The sequence below is a fragment of the Lontra canadensis genome, unplaced genomic scaffold (genome assembly GCF_010015895.1).
Source record: "Lontra canadensis isolate GAN:19392208 unplaced genomic scaffold, GSC_riverotter_1.0 scaffold23, whole genome shotgun sequence".
NCBI classification, from domain to species: Eukaryota; Metazoa; Chordata; class Mammalia; order Carnivora; family Mustelidae; genus Lontra; species Lontra canadensis.
The window spans coordinates 5,934,984-5,953,021 of record NW_022631017.1 but is presented as its reverse complement, the minus strand read 5'-3'; the positions used below and the strand labels follow the sequence as shown (position 1 = coordinate 5,953,021).

Genomic DNA, 18,038 nt, shown 5'->3' with positions numbered 1-18,038 from the left:
GAAATACAATCGTTCATTAGCCAAATCTTTGCTTTGCGGAGGAAGGGAGAAAGGCAGGAAGGAGGGTAGAAGAAAAGAAACTGAGGCTCAGAAAGGAGGCGACTTGTTCTAGCTCTCAGGAGACCAATCTGGGATTACTTGGCACTAAGACAGTTTGAAGACTGGGGACTGTGCGTAGCCAAGGTCTCACCCGCAGCGCCTGCTAGTGATTAGCAATTACAACAATAACAACAACGATAATAACAAAATTTAAAAGCAGGTGCTTAATTAGTATTTGCTGCATTACGACCCCAGGAGTGAAGTGACGCGCAAGGAGGCGGAGAAGGCCGAGAAGACTGCCTTCCGCACCTCTACCAGGATGCAAGAGTCGGACCTCCCATTCAAGGGCCAGACCGCTGCTTCCCGCCTCCGCGTCCTAGTCCTCCAGGCCCTCCCAGAACATCCGTTAGTGGCTGGGGAAAGATGCTGCCATAGGTCACTGAGGACACCATGAGCTCTCTCATTGGTCGAAACTGAAAAAAGATCGCCCTCCCATTCGCTGTAGGGCAATCCCCGGAAAGCCCATTGGCTGCGTCGTCCGCGGGCCTTCCTGGGCTCTGGGGGCGGGCCGAGGTGGCCGGAGGCAGCAGCGGGTGGGGGCGGGGGGCTCCCTGTTGCCCTGGTTACGCCGAGGCACGTGTGCAGTCCCGGAAGCGGCTGCGGGAAGCTGCCCAGCGCGCGCCGCGGGAGGAAGCGCAGCCGGGTCCGCTGGGGTCGGGTCCGGCTGGACCATGGAGCCGTTGCCTGAGCTCGCGCCCCGGCCCGGGCCCCGCTGTCTTCTGCTTCTCTCCCTGCTACTGTTGCTGCTGCTGCTACTGCCGGCCTCGGAGCTGGGCCCCGGCTCGGCGCACGCCGAGGAGACCGACTGGGTTCGACTTCCCAGCAAATGCGAAGGTGAGGGGGCGGGGCCCGCGGGGAGAATCCCGCCAGAGAGGCGGGGCGTGCGGAGTGGCGGGGAGGGGGCGGATGGAAGGGCCTTGGCTCCCTGAGCAGGAGGATCCTCTTCATTCACTGAAGCTACTATGTGCCTGGCACTGTGCTGGACGCTGGGGACGCGGGGGGCGGGGCAAGAGATCAGGTCTCGGGTCACCTGGAGCTCTCAAGCCCGTGCAGAAGAAGCAGTTACGATCCAGGCATCTAATCTAGCCTGGGGCGGGGTGGGGGGAGGCTGTGTGCAGAGGGAAGTCAGGAATTCGTACCGGAGGACCAAACAGTAATTAGGAGTTAGCTAGGCGAAGAGACATGAAAAGAGGGAGTCTCTCAGGAAACCGCAGATGCAGAGGCCTACAGGCTAAGAAGCAAAGGGCAAGTTTGAGGAACTGAAAAGGTCCGTATGACTATCCTTAGGAAGGGCCCTCACCACAAGCTCTCTGTGTAATTGATAGACTCCACCACTAGCGTTAAGCTCCTCGAGGACAGGGACCTTGTCTCAGATATTTATTCACACAGTGCCTGGTGGGCATCCAGGGAATATTTTTGAAATAAAGACAAACACGTGGGGGCTGCGGGTGGGTGTGGAGGAAGGAGAAGGGTCTGAGGCCTATGGGTAGAAAAATAGGGCCACTTTGGGATAAGAGTAGATCTAGCCTGGGAGAATTTGGTGAGGGAGGAGGATTTTAGGAATCAGGAGAAAGTGTATCCCAAAGATACAGGGATGGAGGCATAGAACTTCAGAGAGAGAAAAAGACCACCAGCACCCAAACCAGTGATGCAGGACTATGAATGGGCTACCTTTTCTCCCGCACCCCGCACGCCCCCCCCCCCCCGCCGCCATCCCCGCACCTCCCCTACCGGCACACCATTTCTTTTTTCTACCCCAACCTTCACAGTCACTCCTTCCTTGCCATTTCTATAACCCCAGACCCCTCCGAAAGATGGCTATAAATCCGTTTCATCCCAGTTCAGAGCGTACAGCAGGCCAGATGTTCCCTAAGCACTGGGAAGTGGGGATGGGGTGGATTGGGACACATAATCCTTTCATTTGAGAGATGAAAGATGAAATGAGCCGACTTCACTGGGAGGGCTCACAGTGTGGGTTCTAGCCTGTACCTTGTCCATCTCTTCCATAAATAGGAAGGTAGAGAGTTGGGATGCTTTCCTTTCACTCTTGCTCTAGTCCTAACCTATATGGTATGGTTTGGGGGTTTCACTTCCTCTCTTTGTTTTCTATTCTCATAGCCTGAGGACCTCACATTTCTTTCCCTTAGGAGGCATTCACAGATTGAGAAGCACAGAGCTGGCAAACATCTTAGAGATAATTCTAGTCCAGCCTCATTTTGTAGGTAATAGATAAAGAATATTTTCTTTTATTTTTTTAAAGATTTTATTTATTTATTTATTTATTTGTCAGAGAGAGAGAGGGCACAAGCAGGTTGCAGGGGAGAGGGAGGGAGGCAGAGGTAGAAGCAGGCTCCCCGCTGAGCAGGGAGCTGATTGGGGACTCAATCCCAGGATGCTGGGATCATGACCTGAGCTGAACACAGACGCTTAACTGACTGAGCCACCCAAGACATCCCGATAAAGATTAATTTTAAAGGGATTTTCAGTTATAGGATGGCTTGGCAAACTCTTAGGCTCTTCTTAATAGTGTATTTGCTCTTATTTATCATTGTTGTACCTTTATTATTAAATGCTGACTGTGTCTGGTCCACAAAGCCTGCCTCCTGGCTCTAAAGCCTGAGTAAAATAGGCCTTGGCACAGAGGAAGGAGGACCTGCCTGGAAAAAGAGTAGGTGGGTATCCATGAGAGTCTGGGGTCTGTGCCATGAGTCTCCTCCAAGTCTAGTTCTGGGTGGGATCCCCAGAGGGAGTCTTGAAGAGGTAAGGTTTGGAAGAGTTGTGAAGCAGGGTTGTGGTTGATGGGCACAAGAGAGAAAGGAGGTTCCAGCTCCCCAGGGCCTGGAATCCTACACATTGAGGGCGTGGGAGAAGGGGGCAAAAGCCAGAAAGATGATGAGCTTACCCAGAGTGCAGAACAGAGATGGGGAGGGGGACAGGTGTTCCTGTCTAGAGAGCCAGGGAGGTGAACCACCTCAATTCGTGGCAGACTCTGAGGTCACGTGGAATTTTTCATGTGTTCCAAGTTCTCTAAGCCATCTATTAAATGTGTATGTTATAAAATTTTACCAAGCAAGCCTTCAGGGGATGGTTTTGTTTTTGTTTTTTGGTTCTGGGGGGCTTTTTTGATGGTAAATTGGTCTTCTACCAAATTCTGCTGTCAGCATTATAACAATACTAATGGTATTTAGCCTACAGATCATATTTGTTCGGAGGCATCAGAAGCTGCTCCACCACAAACACAGTCTCTTGGCAGTATTTAAGTATCTAACACAGAGTCCCAGACTAGAGGAATACAGAAGAAGTCCAATACGTGATACTCACTTTGTGTACCCTTATAGTTGGGGAGACACAAAGTGACCAAGAGCTCTTAGAACATGGATCCTGTAGAGACCCAGATGAAATCAGAACAGGTCGGGGGAGGGCCCAGAAGAGCTTTGCAGAAGGAAGAGGCTTTATTTATTTTTTTAGAAGATTTTATTTATTTGAGAGAGAGAGCCATTGAGAAAATGAGTAGGTGGAGGGGCAGAGGGAGAACCAGTGCCCCAGGAGGAGGTTTTTATTTTATTTATTTATTTTAAAGATTTTATTTATTTATTTGAGAGAGCGAGAGAGCATGAGGAGGGAAAGGTCAGAGGGAGAAGCAGACTCCCTGCAGAGCAAGGAGCCCAATGCAGGACTTGATCCTGGGACTTCAGGATCATGACCTGAGCCAAAGGCAGTCGCTTAACCAACTGAGCCACCCAGGTGCCCCAGGAGGATGTTTTTTAAAGTGAGGTTGTGGGACACCTGGGTGGCTCAGTCAGTTGAGCGTCTGCCTTTGGGTCAGGTCCTGATCTTAGGATCCTGGGATTGTCCCCTGTGTCAGCCTCCCCACTGAGCTGGGAGTCTGCTTCTCCTCTCTCCCGCCCCCCACCTCGTGCTCTGTTTCCTCTCTTTTTCTCAAATAAATAAATAAAAATATTAAAAAAAAAATAAAGTGAGGTTGTAGGGCACTGGGTGCCTCAGTTGGTTAAGCAGCCAACTCTTGGTTTCAGCTCAGGTCCTGATCTCAGGGTCATGAGATTGAGCCCTGAGCTCCGAGTTTGAGCCCCACATCAGGCTCTGGACTCAGTCTACTTGAGATTCTCTGCCCCTCCCTCCCTCCCTACCCCTGCTCATGCTTTTTCTCTCTGTCTCTCACTCTCTCTCAAATAAATAAAATCTTTAAAAAATAATAATAAAAGTGAGGCTGGGAGAATGGGTAGAAAAGCCCATAGAAGGCATGAAGCACTCTCCCAGGGCCTTGGGCAAATCTCACTTTCAGTAGCAACACTCCTTACGCACAGCGATAACTCCATTGGACTGTATGTAGCAGGGAGGAACCTGTTTTCAGCTGTGAATCCCCAGACAGTGCCTGGCACACAGGGGTTGCTTAGTAACTGAGGAAGAGTAAGAGGAAACGAGAGGATGAATGTAACAGAGCTGGTGGGAGCAAGGCCTTTGGAGGGGATGGAGCAGATGACCTTGGTAGGCGCAGAGCGGTGGTGCCAGAACAGCATATGAAATCAAGTCATAAAGCAGGCAGACCGCACATTTGGGGACAATGGGGGAAATTTGAATACGGACTGAGTATTAGGCGATATGGGAATTATTGTTCATTTTCCGAGGATTAGTATGTTTTTATGGTTGGTAGAAGAAAATCCCTGTTCTCCAGAGTTGTGTGAGGACATTTTGAGGGGTGAAAGGTCATGTTGTCTGCGACTTACTTTCAGAATGGTTTAGCAAAAACAGTGTATATGCTGTTGAACTATATTACTGTATTATCCTGCTATTTTATATCTTATACTGGAGAGAGATTGGGGCAGATCACGAACAAACTGTTGAAATGAGTGGAAGGTGTATAATTACTCGTACTTATTCAGCTTTTTTATATATTTGAAAATGTAAAATGATTACAGGGGGTGGGGGGGCAGGAAGCAACTGGGAAAAATGGAGTCAGTAGGATAAGGGCCGGGACTGGACAGGGAGCAGCGAATCTTGGAGCCAAGTGTCACCCAGTGACCTCCACATGGTGGTCTGGGGCTAACTCCTTCCCTGCCCTGAGTGATCCCGTCTGGAGAGGCACCCACCGTGGCATATCTGGCTGGGAGCTGGCTCCCTCCTGTCAGACTCACATAGGCTCAGTGGGCTGTGCTGTGTCTCCCGCCCCCAGTGTGTAAATATGTTGCCGTGGAGCTGAAGTCCGCTTTTGAGGAGACAGGCAAGACCAAGGAGGTGATCGACACAGGCTATGGCATCCTGGATCGGAAGGCTTCCGGCGTCAAATACACCAAGTCGTAAGTGAAGGGGGGGTACCCACTGGCCTGGACTACTTTGTTCCTAGAGGTTTCGGTGGCATGGAATTCCCTCTCCCTCCCAGCCAGGCAAACCCACCAAAGGGAGGCAGTTCTCACCAACACCTGAGTTTGCCCGCTGGTTTTACCCCAACTAATTGTGGGATCTTCATAAATCCCTTCCTTCCACTGAGCCTCAGACTTGTCAAAGACTCTGTCAAAGCAAGATGGTTCGACCTTATCTCATCCCAGACTCTTGGATTTCATGGGCCAATGCAATTTAAAAAAAAAAAAAATGGATAACATAGGATTACCCACTTTTAATTTTACCAGGAATAAATATTAAAAATAAGCCCCCAAAAAACCTTCATCAGCCATGATCATCCTTTCAAAATAAAATATTTTGACATCAAAATTTAATACATTTTGCCTTAGAAAAACATCTAAATATTGAATCATTTTGCTTTATAAAGGATGCCTTCCCATAGAGCTGTTACATTTTGTCTCTCTGGTCTGTGTTCCAGCATTTCAGAGCCCCCAGACCAGATGACCTATCTTCCTTCCAGCTCTGACTTCCCTTTGGTGAGATGCACAGGTGTTGGGGTATCAGGGCTGGAGGGACGGACCACTAACCTGCTGGGGCTGGGAGAGGAGCTCAGTCCCTCTTGTGCTCCTGTCTCTGCAGGGACTTACGCTTAATCGAAGTCACTGAGACCATCTGCAAGAGGCTCCTGGACTACAGCCTGCACAAGGAGAGGACCGGCAGCAACCGGTTTGCCAAGGTTGGATTTGTGCTTGTCCTTCCCCACGGGGCAAGGCCTTGCATGTATCTAAGTGGTCTGTTGGTGTGGCTGTGACTTGAAGATCCTGGTTAGGGAGCTTCCGTCCTTGGCCTTGTCCCTATCTTTATCGACTGCTGTTTGCATTTCTCGCCTCCTGAGTGCCCTGACTTTCCAGTGGCAATAGGTACCTTTTTTTTTTTTTTTTTAAGATTTTATTTATTTATTTGACAGAAACATAGCATAGCGAGAGAGGGAACACAAGCAGGGGGTACCAGGAGAGGGAGAAGCAGGCCTCCAGCCAGGCAGAGAGCCCAACGTGGGGCTTGATCTCAAGGTCCCGGGATCATGACCTGAGCTGAAGGCAGATGCCCAATGACTGAGCCACCCAGGTGCCAGTGAGCTGGGCCATCTAGGCCCTCCCTCACCCTCCCCATCCGAAATGCAACACCCCCCACCCTCTACCTGGGGAGGCCTGACCACTGACTCAGGGAGAGCTCAGAGTGCAGTGCTATGGGGTTTAGAGGAGATGTCAGAAGACACAGCAGGGTTGAGGGTGGCAATGATCACCTTATCCCTTTAGGCCCACAGGGCACTCACCTGGACCTCTGTCAGGGTTCCTGTGTGACATTTAATGCACTTACTTGGTGCACAAATGCCTCTGTCCCTGAAGAATGAGCACAAGGCCCACAGTTCTTTGCTTCAACATTTTCAGTGCCAGGCCCGTATGGTAAGAGACTTGCCTCACATAGTTCTCTACCTAAGTGCCCTTCTCGCAGAGTCGTTTAGTTAGAAATCCCTGGGGAACCTAGAGGGATAGTCTTAAGCAGCAGAAATCTTAGACTTTATCTTTAAGATTTAGGGGCACCTGGGTAGCTTAGCTGGTTAAGTGGCTGACTCCTTTTTTTAATTTTTAAATTTTTTTTTAAGATTTATTCATTTGAGAGAGAGAGCACAAAGGCATGTGCGCACTGGAGGGAGGGAGAGGGAGAAGTCTCAAGCAGACTCTGCTGAGTACAGAGCCTGATGCCAAGCTCGATCTCACAACCCTAATATGACCCGAGCCAAGACCAAGAGGTGGACACCCAACTGACTTTCACCCAAGCATCTGACTCTTGATCTCAGCTCAGGTCTTGATCTCAGGGTTGTGAGCTCAAGCCCTGCATTGGGCTCCATGCTGGGAGTGGAGCCTCTTTAAAAAATAAAAAAATAAAATAAAGGGGACCTGGGAGGCTCAGTCAGTTAAGTGTCTGCCTTAGGTCCAGGTCATGATCCCAGAGTCCTGGGATTGAGTCCATATCAGGCTTCTTGTTCAGCTGGGAGTGTGCTGCTCCCTCTGCCTCTGCCTGCCACTCCCCTTGCTCATTCTGTCTCTCTGACAAGTAAATAAAATATTTTAAAAATAAAATTTGTACAAATTTTGTACTCTGTTTAATAATAAATCCGTGTTTTGCTTTAATATAAAAATGTTTAAAACTGTTGTCTACAGCAATAAAGTTAGAAACACTCTACTCATTCACTGGTGGCTAAATAAATTGATACGGCCATTTGGTGGACAAAACAAAGAATGAGGTTGGCTCTTTATGAGTTGAATTCATACTGTCTCCAAGGTCTGTTAGTCAGTAAAAAAGGCAAAGGACAGAATAGTGTGGCTGACACCTACTGCCACTTGTATAAGAGGTGGGGGCAAGAGAGGACGATACATTTGTATGTGGATTTGCTTGTATTTGCATGCATCGCCTCTGGAAAGAAAGAGGAAGTGGACAGTGTACAGATGGAGTCTCTGGGGAGAAGACCTAGGTAGCTGGCAGAAATATTTTTGCAGAACCAGGAGTCCTCACTGCCTCACCTGCCCCCTTCTGACCCAGGAAAGACACAAGCCCCAGGAAGAAGCCAGAGTAGTCAGTGGGTCTAGACATGAGGGAGTGTTCCTGGGCACAGTGAGGGGAAAGAGTCAGGACACACTTAATTCCTGGAAAAGGAGTATCCATTCAAAGGGCCTGAAGGCAAACAGCAGTCCTTTTTGGAAGGTTGAGGTGTGGGGAGCCATGGTGTGTGTGTGTGTGTGTGTGTGTGTGTGTGTGTGTGTGTGTGTGTGTAGGTGTGTGTGTGTGTGTAGGTGTGTAGGGGTTGTGGGGGGCAGGCCTGAAAGAGGGGAGAGGAAGGTGAAGTCAAGTATGAGAAGCCTTGGAGGGCCCTGACTCAGAGCTGGCTGGTCGGGCTTCTGGCACTAACCGGAGAGGAGGGTGGGGGTGGAGAACGCTCTAAGCCACTCAGACCCACTGCCTCTTCCAGGGCATGTCTGAGACCTTTGAGACACTGCACAACCTCGTCCACAAAGGGGTCAAGGTGGTGATGGACATCCCCTACGAGCTGTGGAATGAGACCTCTGCAGAGGTGGCTGACCTCAAGAAGCAGGTACGGGCCTCTCAGCCCTCAGAGGCTATCCTGCCTCACAGGGGAGTGTGGGGACCAAGTCTGTGGCTGAGGAAGGCCCCCAAGAGTTGAGGGCGTGGGGTGGGGGGCTTTGGTCAAGTTGTCTTATCTCTCCAGCTTCAGTTTTCTCAGGGGAATCACAGCCACCTGCCTGGCCTGCGGTGGGTTGTGAGACTCAGCTGAGCTCCCCCGGGAGCTTGTCAGTGCTGGGGCTTTGCCAATGCACCATGTTGTGATTCGTAGTGCGACGTGCTGGTGGAAGAGTTTGAGGAGGTGATCGAGGACTGGTACAGGAACCACCAGGAGGAAGACCTGACTCAGTTCCTCTGTGCCAATCACGTGCTGAAGGGCAAGGACACCAGTGAGTGTGATGGCGGGAGAGGGCAGGGCGCTGTACCCTCCGTTTTACCGCTCGCTCCCCCTCGGGGAGGTGGGTATGAGGACGGAAGAGAAATATGAAATAGAAGGCGTCCTCGCAGCTCTGCCCTTGGGGAGTTTGAGGGGACAGGGTGGAATAAGAGGTACTGAAAGCAGGTGCAGAACCACAGGAAGGGGACGCAGATACCCCTCCAGGGCCTCAGTGAGGCAGGCAGCAGGGACTCGCCGCGAGGTGCCAGTTCCGCGTCCCCGCCCCCACCCTCATCCCCCCTGTCCGTCAGTGCTCTGCTCCCAGCAAACCAATCCGTCGCGGGTGTCTCTCTTCACCCCAGGTTGCCTGGCAGAGCAGTGGTCCGGCAAGAAGGGGGACACAGCCGCCCTGGGAGGGAAGAAGTCTAAAAAGAAGAGCAGCAGGGTCAAGGCATCGGGCGGCGGCAGCAAACAGAGGAAGGAGCTAGGTGGCCTGGAGGAAGACCCCAGCCCTGATGAGGATGAGGGCATCCAGAAGGCGTCCCCTCTCACACACAGCCCCCCGGATGAGCTTTGAGCCTAACCCAGTGCCCCCTGACCTGGAACCTGAGGAATCCGGGACCCCGTTCTGGCTGGCGGACAGCTGTCCTGTTCCAGGTCCTCCCTGCCAGGTGGCTTGCCACCAGGAAAGACACGGGGCCAGGGAAGAACTCGCCTCCTCCCTCCGCCAAGCGGCTCTCCTGACCCCAGCTTCGGGCAGGCCCTTCGATTTCCTGCCTGCGGGGGACTCCGGTGTGAACTCCGGAGGGGCAGGTGTGGGGCCCATGGGGAGGGCACCCCAGCCTTCACCTCCCCTTCCTCCTCCCTGACCGGGAAGCAAGACTACAGGCCACCCCACCCCTGCTGTCCCCTCCTGTGGACACCTGGCACTCTGCCCAGCCCTCCCCAGGGCTCACAGAGTAAAAACCCTTTGGCCTTTTTTGTTCCAATTTTTGAGTCCCCTCCAGCTCCTCAGAGGGGCCTGGAGCCCTTGTTGCTCTTTCTTGCCCCTTACCTTCCAGCCTTGGGGGGCTGAGGACGAAGAGGCAGCTCCCATCCTCCCATCACTGAGGCTGGCCTGTCTCTCTGGGGAACGGCAAGTGCAGGGAGGCCCGGGTTGTTTTGAGACGTGGCCCAGCACAAGGCTTTGGACTGCTTCTCAGCTGCCCACTCAGCTGCCTTGGACTCCCTGAGCTCCCCAGGCCAGGAGAGGCCTCACTTGTGCCCTGGGCACCTGGCTGCCTTCCATCCTCTCCTCTCTCCTGGAAGGCCTTCCCATTTGTTGTGTAAACTGTTTACTGATGACCCCACCAGATCCCGCCCTCCTTCCCATCTCCATCTGCTCTACTTGTTGATCTTGAACCTTGTTCCCTGATGACCACAACTTAGCACTCCGCTCTTTCTAATTGTTGTGCCCGGAGGGGAGGACACTCCAGTCCCCCAATGCAGGTTCCAGCATGTTCTCTGGGAGCAGGGAGGAACAGGAAGCCTGGCCTCAGGGAGAAGTTGCAGGAGGCCCAGGTACCTCCCCATTCTGCCCCGAGGGCAGGGATCAGGGTGCTCCATAACAGTGGTAATGACAACTGTACACGCTCCCTGGGCTTTATTGTGAACCCATACAACTCCTGTGGGGTGGGTGCCATTAGCCTCATTTGGTAGAAGGCAAAACTGAGGCTTAAGTGAAGTGACACGCCTGAAGTCCTACTGTTAAGTGTACCCGGGGCACTCAGGATTCAGCCTCTGGGTCCGTTGTTTCCACTACCCCATGGCTGCCACCTGGTACTGGCAGTGTGACCCACATTAAACTGGTTTGGCTTCTTAGCCACAACTCCACCCCTACCAGTAAACCTCTTCCCAAAGTAAAGGAGGAAGGAGCTATGGCTTCTTAGAAGGAGACAGTGGCAGGAGGTCCTGCCAGCACCATGCCCCCACCTGGCCCCCAGGGATCACCCCTGCAGACCCCTTCATGCTTCTGGCCTGGGCCTAGTGGAGCACCCCAGACCCCGACTCCAGGGAAATGCTCCAGGGTCTGAACTAACTGGGGGTGAGGGGCGCTCTTGTAGCCTGGGCTCAGGCCTTCTGTGAGGTGGGACAGCCAGGGCCAGAGAGGGTGGAGCAAACTGGGAGCTGTTTTCCTCTGGTTGGTGAGGCTTTCGAAAGGTCCCTGGAGTATCATTCCTCTTGAGTTTAGCCCCACTGCCCCCACCTTCCCCTGTTGAAGGCTCTGTGGGCCGTGAGATTCCAGTCAGAGACTCAGGTCCTGCCCTGGACTCTGGGGGCTGGAGCTCAGGGCTGGGGAACTGTTTGCAGCCCCATGGACTGTAGGATTTTGTGGCTAGTCTCTGATACCCATGTTCTGTCTTTAACACACTGCACTTGAGTGCCTGGCTTATGTACATACCCAGAGCTTCACTGGTCCCTAAAGTAGGATAAGACAAAGACCTATCCCTTTGCTGGGGTGTAGGCCTAGTGGCCCAATCGAGGCCTGGTCCCAGACCAGAGGGCAGATGGTGCTGTGACTGCTTTGCTCTTTGACCTGTGGCTGCTGTGGATAGCACCTTCCTCTCCCTACCCCCCAAAGGGCCGGGTGTGTTGCACACACACTGCTTTCCACCCACCTACCCCAGCAGGCAACCGCCTCCCTGGCCCAGCCTGGAAGAGCCAGAGGCGAGATCCAGCTCCCCAGGTTTTTCTTTTCCTCTTCCCACCGCACATCCAGACCTTTCCAGACCTGCCTACTGCCTCCTGCTCTCCCACACCCCATCTCTCCATGAGATGAGGGAGGGGTCTGGCTGAGCTCAGGTTAACCAGATTTTAGTCCCCTTATTGGAAATCCTGTTAGAACAGGGTTTCTTAAACTCACTTGAACATGAGTGTCACATGGAATGCCTGTTAAGCAGACAGATGTCTGGGCCCATCTCAGATTTGGTGGCTTAGGGACCTGCTTGTCTAATAAAGCTGTTAAGATGAGGTCAGCTGGAGCCCACTCCAGCAGGAGGAGCACAGGGTGTTGTGAAAAGAGCGGGCAGCAGGACCTCCATGAAGTCAATGTCAGGGTCTTGTTCTCAGAGGCACAGCCTGTCAGAATCCAGAGAGGATCAGTCTGTGCCAGAAACTTCCATCATCCAGAACCGCAAAGGCTGATGAACCAACTAGAAAGCCAGTTTCTGGGAGTGAAGTCTCAGGGGCAGCTGCCCAGGGACTTTGTGTTCATTTTATTTATTTTTTAGTTTATTTTTAGAGAGGGAAAGAGAATCTTGAGCAGGCCCCTCTCCCTGTGCGGAGCCCAACGAGGGGCTCAATCCTGCAGCCCTGAGATAATGATCTGAGTGGAAAGCTTAACCGACTGCGCCACCCAGGCCTTCCTCTGTATTCATTTTAAAGGGCAATTACTAGAAAGCGGTATCCTCTGTTTCCCAGTTTCTGGATGTGATTCCCACGCGGTATCTTTTTTGTGAGTTAGAAGACAGTGCTCTTCACACCTTTGACTTCCATCTGTTAGAAAGTCATGTATTTAATATAAACCTTATGAGGATAAGACACTTGGCCGCCAGAACATAATAATAAATTGGCAAACCCATGCTATTTGCAATAGGAATGACAGCCCCTCAGATCCGGAATCTTTGTGCAGCACACAGCTGGCCACGTGTCCCTAACGGCCCTGCAGCCCGAGTTCACAAGAGCAAAATGCCTCTTCTATTTTTTTAAAAGATTTTATTTATTTGACAGAGAGACAACAAGAGAGGGAATACAAGCAGGGGGAGTGGGAGAGGGAGAAGCAGGCTCCCCACCAAGCAGGGAGCCCGATGTGAGGCTTGGTCCCAGGACTCGGATCATGATCTGAGCTGAAGGCAGCTGCTTAACTGACTGAGCCACCCAGGTACCCCCCCCCCACCTTTTTTGGCTTAAAGCCTGTTTTTTTTTTTTTTTTTGTGATAGATGCACAGTCCTCTCCTAACTGGTTGAGAGGAAGGCTCCGTGGGCTGCGCCTAGCAGCAGAGGCTGCTGAATCCCTCTTGAGCATCCCCTGATGGCCCATTTTGTTCTAAGGAGTTTTGTGGCAAGAATAGCAGGTGGTTTTTGAGTGTGGACCCTGCGACGAGCCCAGCTCTCTGTGCTTTACCTACTGATTTACCATAGCTATGGCCTGAAGCCCGGGGATTCCTAAAAACTACTGAGGTAAAGCACATACAGGAAACTGTACCTAAGTATACAGCTCATTGGTTTTTTTACAAACTGAATGCCCGAGTCACCAGCACCCAGCTCCTGAAAAACTTGATTACCAGTGCCCCCTCCCCACAGACACCTCTCCCACCACAGAAAGAACAGGGACTTTTGTCTGTTTTGTTCACTGTTCTATCCCCAGCACTTAGTCTAGTACCTGGCACAGAGTAGCTTCTTAGTAAGTAGCTGCTGAATGAATGAAGCACAGAAAGATTAAGTAACTTCCCTAAGGTCACATTCTGTAAGTGCCCCAAGCAGGGTATGAGCCCCTGGTGGACTGGCTTTGGTGGGTGGGAGAGAGCCACAGTGCCATAGCACCCTGCAGCTATGGGCCGGCTTGGGCACTAAACCCCCTTACATGGCTCTCTTCTAGAAACCAGGCAGCTACAGTCTTCAGAGTTCAATGTGGAGAATACAATTAGGAGGGAGATAACTTTCTTTTTTTTTCTTTGTTTAAGATTTTATTTATTTGACAGACATAGTGAGAGAGGGAACACGGCAGGGGGAGTGAAAGGGAAAAGGAGGCTTCCCGCTGAGCGGGGAGCACAAAGTGGGGCTCCATCCCAGAACCCTGGGATCATGACCTGAGCTAAAGGCCGACGCTTAACGGCTATACCACCCAGGTGCCCCAAGGAAGGTAACTTTCAAACCTTTCTCCCTTTTCAGAGTTTACAGTTGTGTGTGACTGAAAGCCAGCTTGACCCTCATGTTGCTCTCATGGCTGGCTTTTTTTTTTTTTTTTTTTTTTTTTAAAGTAATCTCTGCACCCAATGTGGAGCTCAAACTTACAACCCCAAGGTCAAGAGTCGCCGGCTCTGCTTACTGAGCCTGCCAGGGGCCCCTCGAGGGCTGGCTCCTGTTTAGTTTTTTGAAGAGGAACCCTAACTTATTCATTCTTTAAAATTGTATTCTCCATCTACTAAGGTTGTCCCAGCCAACAGAACTTAAACTTCTGTGAAAATGATTGTGATTCTTTATAAGGAGGTGTTGTTGCACATCGAGAAGGGAGAGAAGCAGGCTGAGCCCATTACCAATTCCAGGGATGGCAACACCTATCACCACCACCACCCCTAAATATATATAAATATGTAAAAGGTTCTCTGTTCAAAAAGAAGAGAAACAAAAAAGACAAGGGACACCCAGGTGGCTCAGTTGGTTAAGCCTCCGACTCTTGATCTCAGCTCAGGTCTTGATCTCAGGGTCATGAGTTCAAGCCCCATGTTGGGCTCCATGCTGGGCATGGAGCCAACTTTAAAAACAAACAAAACACTCAAAAAGCCAAATTTTTATTTTGTTAGGAATTACTTACTGAAGTGGTCTTGGTATCTTACCATTCATCACATCAAGACAGGATGGCATGTGCTAAGTCAGTTGTTTGAGTAAGCAATGCTTACTTAGCCTGTTACCAGGGCTCAAATAGTGTGTCATTTTTTGGTGGAAGAAGAGCTCAGTGAGCAGATTGGTTTGCACTGAAGAGGTCTTATTGGACTTTAGCACACCTTAAAATTGCTTATAACAAAGCATGAAATGGTCAAAGAAAACCTCTCTTCTTAAACATTTGTGGAATCCTTGCAGGTGCCCTAAGTTTAATGGTAAAGGAGCGACCTTTCATTAGTGTGGCAATCCACCAATGTACAGATCAATTTTACACTCACTTAACAGGACTTTATTAAAGCAAATTAGGTCTTATATGGTATATTAAAAAGTCCAAAGAGGAATCCACCATGATCTATCTGTTAGCAGAGTCCATGTGGGTGGGTGGCTTCCATCCCCTCCCCTCCCCCAGCGTCCTAGTGTGCAGTCTGGGGAGACCTAGCAGACAAGAGATTCCTTCCAGCAGCTTTGGACTGGAGTTTAGAAACTGGCATCCATCCTCTGAAAAATTTCTACCTCGTCCGAATCTAAACAACAGGATGCCCTTCACTTGTAGTTATTGTATGTGCATACTTCACAATTCTAGGATTTTAATGTGTCCTCAAGTTGGAATAGCCTGGGATTTGGTCTAGCTCCAGCCATAGTCCCAAGCTAAGGTTTTTTGGAAAACATCACACATTTGGGGATGAAGAATTTACTCTTCTCAACTAATCCAGGGAAGCACTGCATTTTAAAAATACCCTCTATTTTTGGGGTGCCTGGGTGGCTCAGTGGGTTAAAGCCTCTGCCTTTGGCTCAGGTCATGATCCCAGGGTCCTGGAATCGAGCCCTGCATTGGGCTCTCTGCTCGGTGGGGAGCGTGCTTTCTTCTCTGCCTGCCTCTCTGCCTACTTGTGATCTCTGTCTGTCAAATAAATAAATTAATTAATTTTTTAAAACCCCTCTGTTCTCATTTTCAGTTAAGTCAGACTGTAAATTGATTTAGAGTCTGTGATTGTCTCTTCCACAGCCCAACGCCTCACATTTAGTTTCTCTAAAATTCGCTGAACTAACAGAACAAGAGGCAGTTGCAGTATGCATCAGTGCACGGGGGGCATGACAATTTAGGGGTGCAGGACTGCAATTATTTGGTCTGTTTTGGTGGCAATTAAAGATTACAACATTTAGATAAAATTTTCTACCTTGTTAAATATCAAGGAATAACATCTTCATGTAGAGAAGAGTAGAAACATTTGTTTTGGGTAACAGTATCGATTAATAGAAAAATTCCATTTGGAAAATGATTTGATTGTAATTATCCAAGTGTTCACTCTCTTGAAAAATGTTAAATGTTCAGGATTTGGGGAATGATTAAACAAGTCACATCTACTCCATGTAGTCATTGAAAGCATGATTAAGGCCCGATAATTTAAGGTCAGGAGAAGAAAACATGCTTTTGATGGCTAAAAGTTAAAAAAGAAAAAAGGTACATGAAATGTCATGTGTCTTACTATGTTGACATTTTTTAATGCCTCTGGATGAGAAAGAAAGCAAATAATTATTACCTTTAGAACAAAAATCTTTTCTTTCAAATGGATGGGGTGCCTGGGTGACTCAGTCATTGTTAAGCGTCTGCCTTCGGCTCAGGTCATGATCCCAGGGTCCTGGGATTGAGCCCCACATCGGGCTCCCTGCTCCATAGGAAGCCTGCTTCTCCCTCTCCCACTCCCCCTGCTTGTGTTTTCTGTCTCTGTGCGTCTCTCTCTGTCAAATAAAATCTTAAAAAAACAAACAAAAAAAGTTGGAAAGTATACTTCAAGCTACTCAAAACCTTTATTTTTTTTTAGATCTAAATTTACCACTAGTATTCATATTGTTTTAAAAAATCATACTATAGGACGCCTGGGTGGCTCAGTCGTTAAGCATCTGTCTTCAGCTCAGGTCGTGATCCCAGGGTCCTGGGGTCTACATTGGGCTCTCTGCTCAGTGGAAAGCCTGCTTCTCCCTCTCTCTCACTCCCCCTGCCATGTTCCCTCTCTTGCTGTGTCTCTCTGTCCAAAAAAAACAAAAAAAACCCAAACTTTATAAAAAATCATATTATGGCTGTGTGGGTAAAAATATATGTTTCTTAAAAATTGTAAGCATCAATATTTAAATAAAAGATGACTATTTAAATACAATTCCTTATCAGAATGGAGAGTATGGCCTTTAGCCTCTAAAGGCTGCAAACCAATCACAAAAAAATGTTATGCAGGGGCGCCTGGGTGGCTCAGTGGGTTGAAGCCTCTGCCTTCAGAACAGGTCATGATCTCAGAGTCCTGGGATGGAGCCTGCACCTGGCTCTCTGCTCAGCAGGGAGCCTGCTCCCCCCTCCCTCTCTGCCTGCTTCTCTGCCTACTTGTGATCTCTCTTTGTCAAATAAATAAATAAAATCTTTTTTTTTTTTAAAGAAAGATTATGTAATCTTTGGGGTTCCTCTAGCTCCCAGATTCTACAGATAATGAAAGGGTGAGCATAGGGGAGCCACCTTCATTCTAAATTCCATACCTAGCTCTTTCTGAAGCCCAACAAAAGATAGCCGGGAAGGCTGTTCTTGCTGTCTTGGGCTTCACTGGGGGGCATCATATTGCTGAATCCACCTGAGTTTAGGGTCTTGTCCTAGAAAGAGATCTGCTTTGGGGAGAAGGGTAGATGTGCACCAACCAAGCCAAACGGCCAATTTATGAAGTGACAGCAAGCACTGTAACAGCAAGGGCACCAAGCTTTTCCACCCCTAACCCTGGACTTCCCACCCTGTGGGTACCTCTATCAAAAGCAGATAGTGTTTACAAAATTAAAACTTCTAGGGGCGCCTGGCTGGCTCAGTTGGTTGATCAGCGAACTCTTTTTTTTTTTTTTTTTTTAAGATTTTATTATTTGTCAGAGAGAGAGAGCTCGCACAAGCAGGCAGAGGCAGAGAGAGAAGCAGGCTCCCTGCCTGAAGTGAAGGCAGCAGCTTAACAGACTGAGCCTCCCAGGCGTCCCTCAGCGGCCAACTCTTGCTCTCAGGGTCATGACAAGCCAAGCGGCAGGTGGGGCTTTGTGCTCAGTGCGAGTCTGCTCAGCCCTCCGCCTTCTCTTGTTCTCCACCCACCGCCCCTCCCTGCACTCTGGCAGGCTCTCGCTCTCTAAAATAAGTGAATAGATAAAATCTTAAAACAAAAATTCAAAACTTTTAGGGGTGCCTGGGTGGCTCAGTCGGTTAAGTGCCGGACTCATGGTTTGGCTGGGGACATGATCTCAGGGGTTGTGAGATGGAGCCAGTTCCAGCTTTGCACTGGGCGTGGAACCGCCTAGAGATTCTCCCTCTCCCTCTGCCTGTCCCCCCCGTCTAAAAATTTTTAAAAATAACAGACTTTTAGGGGCACCTGGCTGGCTCAGTCACAGTAAAGCATGCTACTCTTGATCT

General features: G+C 49.9%; 1 protein-coding gene across 3 annotated transcripts; it reads left to right on the top strand.

Annotated features, from left to right (window-relative positions):
• Positions 1-666: 666 nt before the first annotated feature.
• On the top strand, positions 667-9,576 carry CNPY3 (canopy FGF signaling regulator 3). Of its 3 annotated transcripts, XM_032862152.1 has the most exons (7): positions 677-933; positions 5,291-5,414; positions 5,936-5,994; positions 6,060-6,193; positions 8,486-8,608; positions 8,870-8,987; positions 9,337-9,576. In XM_032862152.1, the coding sequence occupies exons 1-7, from the start codon at positions 771-773 to the stop codon at positions 9,549-9,551; spliced, it is 936 nt and encodes a 311-aa protein (XP_032718043.1). In that variant the 5' UTR covers positions 677-770; the 3' UTR covers positions 9,552-9,576. The 3 variants fall into 3 exon arrangements, 2 of the variants coding, with proteins under 2 accessions (XP_032718043.1, XP_032718042.1); XM_032862151.1 differs by lacking the exon at positions 5,936-5,994 and having other exon boundaries at positions 680-933; positions 6,097-6,193; XR_004383220.1 differs by lacking the exons at positions 8,870-8,987; positions 9,337-9,576 and having other exon boundaries at positions 667-933; positions 5,936-5,993; positions 6,097-6,193; positions 8,486-8,597.
• The last annotated feature ends 8,462 nt before the right edge of the window (positions 9,577-18,038 follow it).

Bases quoted from the DNA above. Each gene is read 5' to 3' on its own strand.
- CNPY3 (XM_032862152.1), top strand. From the start codon at position 771: ATGGAGCCGTTGCCTGAGCTCGCGCCCCGGCCCGGGCCCCGCTGTCTT. The intron at 934-5,290 runs GTGAGGGGGCGG...TCCCGCCCCCAG, and splicing joins ACTTCCCAGCAAATGCGAAG to TGTGTAAATATGTTGCCGTG. The intron at 8,609-8,869 runs GTACGGGCCTCT...TGTGATTCGTAG, and splicing joins TGGCTGACCTCAAGAAGCAG to TGCGACGTGCTGGTGGAAGA.